This window comes from Cyprinodon variegatus, unplaced genomic scaffold (genome assembly GCF_000732505.1).
Source record: "Cyprinodon variegatus isolate N-32 unplaced genomic scaffold, C_variegatus-1.0 Scaffold401, whole genome shotgun sequence".
Classification (NCBI taxonomy): Eukaryota; Metazoa; Chordata; class Actinopteri; order Cyprinodontiformes; family Cyprinodontidae; genus Cyprinodon; species Cyprinodon variegatus.
Window position 1 is genome coordinate 62,398 of NW_015150854.1, and position 10,783 is coordinate 73,180.

Consider the following 10,783-nt stretch of genomic DNA (forward strand, 5'->3'; position numbering starts at 1 on the left):
GCCTCCAGATATGTCCAGATTAAGAGGTTTGGGGCGGATAATGTCTTCATTATAAGACAAATTTTTACTTATTATCATTTTGGCTGTCCTTTGCACACTTCCTTTCTTAAATGTTTTTTTTTAATACATTTTTGTATTTTTTATATATATAGATCTAAAAACAACTATGATTAGACACAACCCATGATGCAACTGCAAAGAAAGTCGTAAATATAAAACCTTTCATGAGAAAATACAAGTCCCTCTTGAATTTCACAAACAATCCTATTTCAAAAAAAAAAAAAAACGGGTAAAAAAAAAAAAAAAACTGAGAAACTATGTCATTAAACTATATAAATAGCCATGGTCAAATTAATTTTCAGACTTAATTAAGATTTTTCAAAGACATAATTAACAACATGAGATTTAACCAACAATGACCAAATGGTAAAACCAGTCAAGTGTTGTTATCAGCGCTGTTGTTATTAAGTTAGTTTCATTATGGGATCCATCTTAAAAAAAATAACTTTGCATTTATTTCTTTAAGATAAACAGCATTATATTTCTATCATCTGGTGCCAAAGAGCTGCAAACAGTATATAACTCTGCTAATAAGGAATCTGATGGATAGTTCTGTACTTTTACTTTTTTGATATTCAGCTTTATGCTCCATGTTTGTATCTTTATTAACTATATAAATATGAAAGAAAAGATGACTGTTTTGCAGATTATGGATATTAATTTCTAGATTAGCTGAAAAAACAGCCATGTAAAGAGACTTCAGAAAAACATTTGCCTTAAAATGGCATTTTAATTTAACCCTTTGAAATCCATGAAGTTTTAAGAGATAAATAACTGATATAACACTGCTGCCATCCTGTGACTTACTAGTGTTACAGCAGAAGTGTTTACAGATTCAACATTAGGTAATGAGCCAAAAACTCAGTAAATGCAGTACTGTTCACCTGCATGTGAAGAGCTTTGTCTAAGAGTGTAGAGTTTAGCTTAGCTTAGAGCATAATGATCATGGCTTTAACATTACAACATCCTGGTTTGGAAGTGAAATTAGTTTCAATTGGCCCATGGTTGATTTCTACCACTGTAAAGGGCATATGGTCCACCACAAACTTTTGATTTATTTCTATTAATTTATTTTTAGACCCTGGATGAACTAAGGGGTAAGTATGTTGGGGACTCATCGAGTAAACGTGTCAACGGCTTAATTGAACAGTTTCAATTCTCACAGACGGAGAACTGGGAGGTGTGAATTCTGCACAGTGATAATGGCTGCTTGTTGTCATCAGAAAAGGAGAAGCACAGAGCCTCAACAGATTAAAGGTGAAGTTACAGTACTTGCCCAAGTTTTGGCCTTCAGTTTTAATGCCAACATCACAGCAGAAAACTGAATATTTCCGAATCTTCCTGATTGCATAACACAATGCTGAAATAATGCCACAATGAGTAATGTGAGTTTAGTAACCATATTTTTCTTAGTTGTTTTTTTTTTTTTTTTTTTTTTTTTGCCACAGAAGTTTCCTGTTATTTTGCAATCTTATCTGAAAGCCATGTGGTTGAAAACACAGCGGAAAAACCTGACATCAGATTATAAAAGAGCTAAAATGCTGTTAGATATTTTTACTTTAGGTAAAATAGCACACACTGTTAGAAAGAAGAGGGTTTCCTACTGAAAGTGGAAAATGCAGTATCTAAATTTAAACATTTTAAACTGCTCTATGTCATACTGTGCTGTCGTAAATATAAGAAGGTAGTAGTATGCAAAACTTTAGTCCTAGGTGGTACGGAAGACATGGGCCTCAAGACAATGGCCTAATTCATGATGCTGGCATTTTTTTTCTTTATTTAATTTGCCAAAATGTAATATGTGCAGAACATATGCCAACATCTGTAGGATATTTTTTTTTTTTTCACGATTACATTTCAAGGTCCTTTAGAACAAATGTCATGATATTAAAAAGTACAAACATTGTATGCAGCTTTTGTTGGTGTAGAGCTACATTGTCGGTTTTACATAACAAAGTCAGCTCTCTTGGGAAACCCATCTGCAATGGGTGGAATCCAGCTGTCTGGGCGTCCATGAGTCAGAGCCTCATGGCCAGGCCATGAGGAAGTCAAAATACTTCCTCTCCCTCACTACCAGAGTTGTTTTTAAGTGTCTTCTTAAAAAGATGTGCACCTTGCATGGGACCCTATTGTAAGCATCTATTTTCTGAGCATGCCTTAGAAAGGGCGGGTGAGATTCAAAAGGTGTTAAAACCACACTGAAAGACACATTCACAAGATGAAATAGCAGGCAAATAAGAGCTGTTAGTTTTATCAAGTCTACAAGGGATTTATTTGATTATAGTCAAATTAGTTTTTTTAATGTTGAAAATCTGTGGTTTTAATGATGATGAATTAAGGAGGGGTACAGTTAATAGCAGCCAACGTCTCTATTTTTACTGAGAGGATACATGAGTGGGTCCAAAAACATCTGAATGCATAACTCTACACTTAATGGTCTATTTGAATCCGTGAGCTTACTACTGTACAGGCTTCCCCTATTTTAAATGTCTTGCTGTGATTAGATTTAGCCATATTTATTAGTGTTCGGTTCTGGCCTAAGCTATTTCCTACAGTCAGTAAATTTCTTTATACAATCAATGCAACTCAGAGTAGAACAGGAATTGAAGACCCTACATTTACCTGTGTAATAAAAGGGCAATAGAGGTGTTCTTGAAAAATCAAGTTATTTATACTGTTGCTCAGTATATTCAAACTATAAAGAATCGCCATTGACTTAGACTTAGACAACTTTTATTGTAATTTTGTATAATCAGTGTGTATACAAAACAGAATTTAGTTTTTTACAGCTTTTAGAACATTTCCATTCCATTAAGTGCAGCAGTGATCAAATGTAAACAGTGTGGGAGAAGACATGGTGCAAAAAAATGCATTGAAATGGAAGTTCAGAGCATTAAATTAAGTTTTCTCAACAGTTCAGCTGTCTAATGGCAGTGGGGAAGAAACTGCTGGACCTGCATCGAATGCTGCAAAACCTCTTCCCATGAGCAGTGGAGGATGGTTGGGCCAGTTCTTCCTGAAGTCATCAATGATCTCCTTCATCTTCTCCACTTTCAGGATCAGGCTGTTATCTCTGCACCAGCCCACTAGCTGCTCCACCTTCTCTCTGTAGTGCTGGTCAGGGCGTTGTAGTCTATGATTTGCCTTGCTATATCCTCCTGGTGTTGCTGACATCATGGAAGAGATCCTGGATCTTCCAGCTGTGGTTCTGCTTCGCTGATCTGATGGCACGGTTCAAGATGGCACGTGGTGCCCTCTCTCACCAGACTTGAAAGCTGTTTCAGGCCGCTGCCTACAGGCGCCACCATGATTCAACTAATGGTGAATCATGGCTGTAAATAAGTGAACTGGAGGTAAATAAGTATTAGGTCTGACTTATTTCCCTTATGAGGTTTCCTGGCTAATCTGCACACCCAGCAGATCACCCTTTTGTAAAACTTACAGGCTTCTGCATTCGTCTCCACAGCATCTTCCCTGGCAAATGCAGCCCTTAGAAATGTCTTAAGAAGAACTCAAGAACTCTGGGCCTACTTTGAGTGTTTTCTTGCTGTAATGGTATGCAGAAAATTTCTTTGTTGGGTTTTATCTTAAAATCATCAGTTTTTTAATAATTTCAAAAATCTAATCTAAAACTAAATTGAAATCCTAACTAGAAGACATTGAAAGAAAAACTTTAACTTTTTAATCACCAGATGCCACTGAAGATCTGAAATGGTGAGATCTGAAGGAATAATTCTGTAACACATTTTGTATCATTTTAAAATAAAAATGTGGATGGCCCCATATTTCCTCTGTAATCTTAGCAAAACTCTTAATAACTTTAGTACATTTGATCGCTTTTTATACACTTGTGGTAATTTGTAAGCATTTCTCATTTAGCTTATAGGCTTAAAACTCAAGATGTCAGTCAGTGGATCTGTTCCACATATCTGGACGTTCACTTTAAAGGTTGACTGGAGAAAGACATGAGTCACATATTTACTGATTTGAGACTTGACTTGATTATTCAAGAAGACTTGTGACTCAACTTCGACATGAATAGTAACTGCCTCTCGAATATGACCTATTTAATGAAAATGAATAACATTGTTTGTTTCTTCACATCATTAACATTCCAGGGATGAACTATGATGGCTTGGTAATGACATGTAATATAAACATTACTTGGACATAAATGGAACTTTATAGTTATGACATTTCACTCAATATGAGACAGACAATGTCAACATGTGATTTTACCCTAAAGACTTGAGCCTTGATATGCAATGATTTAGTCTCACCTCTGAGCTAAAACATACCCGAATGTGGTAAAGCTTTGCTACTGGCAGGTTTAAAGGTTTCAGTTATATGCTATCTAACCACAAATCTTAAGACATCTACATTAAAAGAAATATTAAACAATTACTTATACGAGGGGGAATTAATGATTTCCAAGCAATGCAAACAAAAAGCACCAAATGATCTGTCTTTGATCGTACCTCTCAGTTCAAATCATCAAAACAGATGGCAGTCTACTTCTGAAGTAAAGGGGAACTTCCCTATTTTTCATTGCATTTCAAGTTGGTGTTATTACACAGTGTTGTGTTAATGTGTTAAAAGATCGTTTTGAAACAATCACACCATCACACTGCAAAAGAACAAAATGTTCTAAGAGAAACTTAAAGTTACTCTAAAAAGTTAACAAAAAAAACAAAAAAATCATTTGGACAGAGTCAGCTTCCTGGCTGAAGCCACATCCTCCTCTCTGAGAACACATGGCACAGCGGGCTGCATGATACCCAGATTTTCTTTCTCTAGATCTGGATCAATGACTGACCACTTCTTCAAAACCACTTGGCTGAGCTGAGTGGCACTAGGCTTTTTTTTTTTATCTACACCAAGCAGTTATTACGTCTAAGGAAAGTAGATAGCATCTTAACAAAAACTCCCAAAAGTGAAAGAGGTGGAGAGTGAGAGAAAAAGAGAGAAAGAGAGAGACACAGATAGAGAGAGAGCTACAGTACTACAGGATATTTTGTCACTATGGTTACTGGCAGCCGATATTAATCTTGATTTCTGAATGTCAAACTGTTTTCACACCAGCGTGAGACTGCTGTGCTGTTGGGCAACTAATTGGAGCTGAACAGCGTTGGACAAATATCCAGTGGATCCATGTGATTTCAGTGAATCTGTAGAGGAGCATTTTCCATCTGTGAGGTAAGCCTTGTGTCAAAACTATATCATTATTACCGTTAAGGTCCAGAAAAAGTCGCTTCCTTTCCTCAAATAAGAACTGGCTCAGTTTGGTAAACCTCTTGTATTTCTTTGTCAAGAAACTACCTAATAGACTGAATGAAACATTAAACATATGCTTTTCTTTATTCCTTTATAAAATATATTTTTTTATTTGTTTTAACTTTTTATACTAAACAATATTTCCCAGACTTTCAACCTTCCCTGTATTTTAAAAGTTCTCAATTGAGCACACAATTCAGGCGGGTAACATCATTTGAGAAACAATGCCATTTCGTCTGCTTCTATATATAGGTCAGGAAGCATATTTCTTCGCTGAACTTTAGAGCAAATATCCTGGTGCTTATTGTTATTCTGGCTGAAACAATGCAACTTTCCAACGTCCTAATTCTCTGCCACCACGCCATGGGGAAGTCAACTTCCTTACCCCCAAGGCCTTGTCACTTAACGCCTTGCTTTTTTGCTGTGTTAACAATGTGGCAGCTGCATGCATAATCATTGTGCATTTACTTTTAACTTCCTTTGAGTCGCATTCTGTGGCAATTAGCGTCAACGACCTTGTATTTGTTCTCTGAGTCAGCCCTGTAAATTAAATGCATCATATTATTTTGGATTTTAAGTCACTGATAATATAACTGTGATCCTCAGTGTTTTAATCCTGTCTATACAGTAGGTAAATTTTTATAGCTACATAAATTGTAAAGAGCCCCTTTTACCCTACAATGAAAAGGGATGTGCTAACTTTAGTAAAAAGAAAAGCACATCACAGTTTAAATTTAATTTGATATTTAACTGTCTTATATGTAGTCATATATAGTCTACTATATATAGTCATCAGATGTGTCAAAAGTACACATATTTGTTACTTAAGTAGAAGTATAGATACTGCAGTTTAAAAACACTCTGGTAAAAGTTGAAGTATCAACTTGACCACTTGCTCAAGTAAAAGTGAAAAAGTATGTGCTCCAAAAACTACTTAAAGTATAAAAGTATTATTTAACCATTTAAAAAAACAGCCAGACGCCAATATATGAATTGCAAGCCCAAGTTTTCGACTATTCCGAAAAATTCTTTGAGATAGAGCCAAGGATGAGGGAGGTCTTGTTGTTCTCTGTCTCCATCTCTCGCCTGTGTCCGACCTTTCAGACATTTAAACATATTTGTCTGAATCTGAATACAATCTGTATCTGAATAGCTACCTAAAAAGTGTACTTAAGTACAGTAACAAAGTATTTGTACTTTGTTACTCGACACCTCTGATAGTCATATATATATGCCCTTGGCAAAATCATACCAACAGATATCTAACTCAAGGTTTTTGTGTTAAAAAAGGAGCCAGAAGATGGCACTGTTCACCAAGAATATACCTTAGAATTGCCAGCAAATTTGTGTTTTTAATCATGCTAATTCCCATGAACTGTTTTTATCAGCCTTTATGTATTACCCTAAACATTCTAAACTTAAATTGTTCAGTAGCAGTTTAAATATTTTTTTTAGTTTTCAATTTCATTTAAATTGTTATCTTTATACTTTATACCATATATATTCATAATATAATCTATTATCCTGCAAAAAAAAAAAAAAAAAAAAAAAAAAAACAGCAAATGATTTAAAATTTCTTGAAAATACTATTTTCCAGTTGTTGTGTCAGAAAAGGAAAAATGAAAAAAAACTTGTGGTTTCTTGACTTCCTTTGCGAGAGCAAAGGTGTTGAATTTGTTAATTTGCATATGTATTCTTGCAGAGGTAGCATAGGGCATTTATATGCATGCTCAGTATTTCACTTTGATTTCGTTATCTGTAGTATAAAGCCTGTTAGAGTAAAAAAAGAAAAGGAAACCTATGTTGATATATTAAAGCCATGATGTTGACAAAAGTCTATTCTTTCTATTGCAGCTACCAGTTCCTGAATCATCCATTCTGGTTCTGCATCTGCATCTGCGCCAACAGACATGGCTGTCTTAGCCAACAACATCACGTGCAACACCCTGTATGACCATAAAAATTATGCTCGGGTCCTCATGCCTCTTTTTTATTGTGTTGTTTTCATTGTTGGGTTGTTGGGCAATGGCCTAGCCCTCTACGTCATCCGTATAAACCTGAAGAAGATGAACTCCACAACTTTATACTCCCTAAACCTCGTCATCTCTGACATCCTCTTCACTCTCTCCTTGCCTCTGAGGATCATCTATTACGCTCAGGGCTTCCACTGGTCTCTTGGTGAGGCCCTCTGTAAGATCTCAGGCTTTGTGTTCTACATCAACACCTACGCCGGGGTCAACTTCATGACCTGCCTCAGTGTGGACCGCTTCATCGCTGTGGTCTTGCCTCTGCGCTTTGCCAAATTCAGGAAAGTCAGTAATGTGCGCTACATCTGCATTGGTGTGTGGATGTTGGTTCTAGCGCAGACCCTCCCCCTCCTTGGAATGGAAATGACCAATATGGAACCTCAGAATTTTACCACTTGTATGGAATACCCTAACTTTGAAAAGGTGGATGGTATTGCTACCATCCTGATTGGTGCAGTCTTTCTAGGTTTTATCATCCCCGTGATCACCATACTGGTCTGTTACTCCTTCTTAAGCACCAAGCTGCACCTCACAGCCAAGAAAAATCACCTGACAGAAAAGTCTGGCCGCAGTCGCAAGGCCATTGGCGTGATCTGCTGCGTGTCTGCAGTGTTTGTGATCTGCTACAGTCCGTACCACATCAACATCCTGCAATACATGATCCGCAAGCTGATATCAGATCCTGGCTGTGTGGAACTCACGGCCTTTCAGATTTCACTTCACATCACGGTCTGTCTAATGAATTTCAACTCCTGCTTGGATCCATTCATTTACTTTTTCGCCTGTAAAGGATACAAAAGGAAACTCCTGAAGTTGCTCAAGAGGCAAGTCAGCATATCTTTCTCCAGTGCAGTCAGGACGTCACCTGAAGGCTCTTCCAAGGACTTCATTGATGGAAACAAGATTCATCTGAACAGCGAGAGAAACAGCAACATGGAAAGGAGATCACATGAGAATGATCAAAGTAAGGAAGTGAGGCAAAATGACAGAACTTATAAATCTGAAAGAAGCTCTTTTCTCATGAACAGTTCCTGATCTAAACTAAAGATGGACAACATGAGGCCAGATCTGAACAAAATGAGGTTAAGCACATTTTTCTGTATTTTGTTTCAACAAGTTAATTTAAACATTTCATGTGTATCTGCATCATAGAATATGATGGATTAATTAATAACTGAGAATGTTGCAGCTATTTAAAAACAAGAGGTTATCCCCTCTCCCGTTAACAACACAATAAAATGCAGATGTGATACAATGCTAACAGGACACCGTATCGACGAATATATTTAATTTAAAATAATTATAGATTAAATTGAAGATACACTGAAGCCTTGTTCTGAATATTTATTATAGCAGTAACCCACCATAAAGTTAGACATTAATTTAAAAGTAATATTTGTAGAGCTGAATTGAAAAAACAGGATTTGAAACAAAAAAAAAACGGAATCAAAGAATGGTTGTGTCCTTCCAATACTTTTTCATTGTGGTTTTCTTGAAAAACAAACTTTAGATAATGATAAAATAAAATTTTTTCATATCTAAAGACATGAAAGCCGTTTTCTTGTCATAACGAGATGCTTGGTGTGTGATAAAACTGATTACATCCTTCAATACCACACAAGCGGGAGAGGATTTATAAGTCATGGTAGCCTATGTATAATTCTGTAAATATTCCTGTGTGAACTTTTAGGTGATGAGACAATGTTTTTGGTTTGATGATTTGCTTCCACCAAGGTGCCGGCCATTTTCTGAACAGTGTTACGCCTGTAAGATGAATTAACCCCCAAAATGAGTCCAGATTAAAGATTTTAATTAAAAACAGTCAGATTTGTTTCTACTGTATTTCATGCAATCCAATCATCCACCAGACCTGATAAAAAGAAAAAAAAAAAAACTGACTATGTGCGCACACGCATTACCAAGACTGCATTGTCTCGACCCGAACCGTCCCAGAAGCATGATCCATCCTGCACATGCAAGAACAAATAACTTCCCGTAATGCAATACTTTGTTTTTCTTACTTTTTATTTGTTTGTCTTTTTTGGGTTCCTTTAAACAATTTCGTATTTTGGTGAATATTGCATATTCTAAAAACAAAATAAAAAAAAATGATACATAAAAACCACTTAAATAGCCTTTCCAACATTACAGTACTGTGACTGCTCCGATCATGTTCGATGATGACGTCACTTAACACAATGGAGAGAACGTAAAAGTCTTCAATATTTTCTATCGTTGTAGTTTAGCATTCTTTAATGTTTTCAGTAACAAGTATTTTCAGTACCATCATTGCATAGTATTCAGCGACCCGGATCTTATTATTCTGTTCGGGTAGTGACATGCACAACCACAGGCACCGCAGGCATGGATGGACTGGGAATCCAGGGCTGTTGGCCAGCCTCATTCATACTTATACATGTCATTATCTCAAGAAATCAATAACTGTTTTCTCATGATAACAAGATAATTACCTTGTTAATTAGAGAAAACAATTAATGGTTTAACTGTGATAAAAAGATACTTATGTCATTATTTCAAGAAGGCAAAGGAAAAAAAAAGTCAAGTACAACCGCTCTCGGCTTCCAGAGACAAAACTTCTTTTGGTAGCTAACAAAAATGGCAAATCAGTCAACTACACATACAAATAGCACAACTGGTGGAGTAGGACACTTGCATAATGGACCTGGAGCTGGCATTTCTGAAACAGCTATCATGATAACATGGCCCAATATGTCTGAGGATTCTTCAACCTATGCTGTACCACAAAGAATAAGTAAGCTCTGAAGGCAAGGAGGGTCAAATCCAGTAATTCACCTTATAAAGTGGCTGGTTAGTCTGCAGTAATTTTTTAAAGCAGTATTTTACTGTTTTTCTTCAATATGGGGTCAGCTGAGACCCTTAGTATATTAATCCTTTTTTTTCTTTTCCAATCTAAATACAAAAACACACCTGAATGAAAGAAGTGTATTACCTTAATTGGTTCATTTTTTATGTGTTTCAGGTGATCATTTGTGCCTTTATTTAGTCCAACCTGAAATACACAAAACAGCTGCAAATAATAATATCACCCATAAATTCAGACCTTAGTTAGTAGCAAGTATAGTGGACAAGTCCATATAAATATGGAAAACCATTAGTGCAGAACCAAAATTGGCAGCTACCTTTGTATATTTCTTGTGTGCAGTTAATCTTTTTTGGGATGAGAATGAAAAGGGTTATCAAACAATGCATAAAAGATATACTGGAAATATATTTTTGATTAAATTTGGCAGTTGTGTCTTATTAAATTGGGCATCTGTCTCTTAAACATAATCTACACTACCTTTCATCCTTCTCCTGATAAGATTATCAGGTTCATAGTGTTTAGTCAATTTAGGGAACTTGCAGACATTTTGTACTTATAACCTTCCCATTCCCCAGCC

General features: G+C 36.1%; 1 protein-coding gene across 1 annotated transcript; it reads left to right on the top strand.

Moving 5' to 3' along the window:
* Nucleotides 1-4,839: 4,839 nt before the first annotated feature.
* On the top strand, nt 4,840-8,813 carry LOC107092947 (G-protein coupled receptor 183-like). Its single transcript, XM_015387675.1, has 2 exons — nt 4,840-5,256; nt 7,189-8,813. The coding sequence occupies exon 2, from the start codon at nt 7,245-7,247 to the stop codon at nt 8,394-8,396; it is 1,152 nt and encodes a 383-aa protein (XP_015243161.1). The 5' UTR covers nt 4,840-5,256; nt 7,189-7,244; the 3' UTR covers nt 8,397-8,813.
* Nucleotides 8,814-10,783: the final 1,970 nt, after the last annotated feature.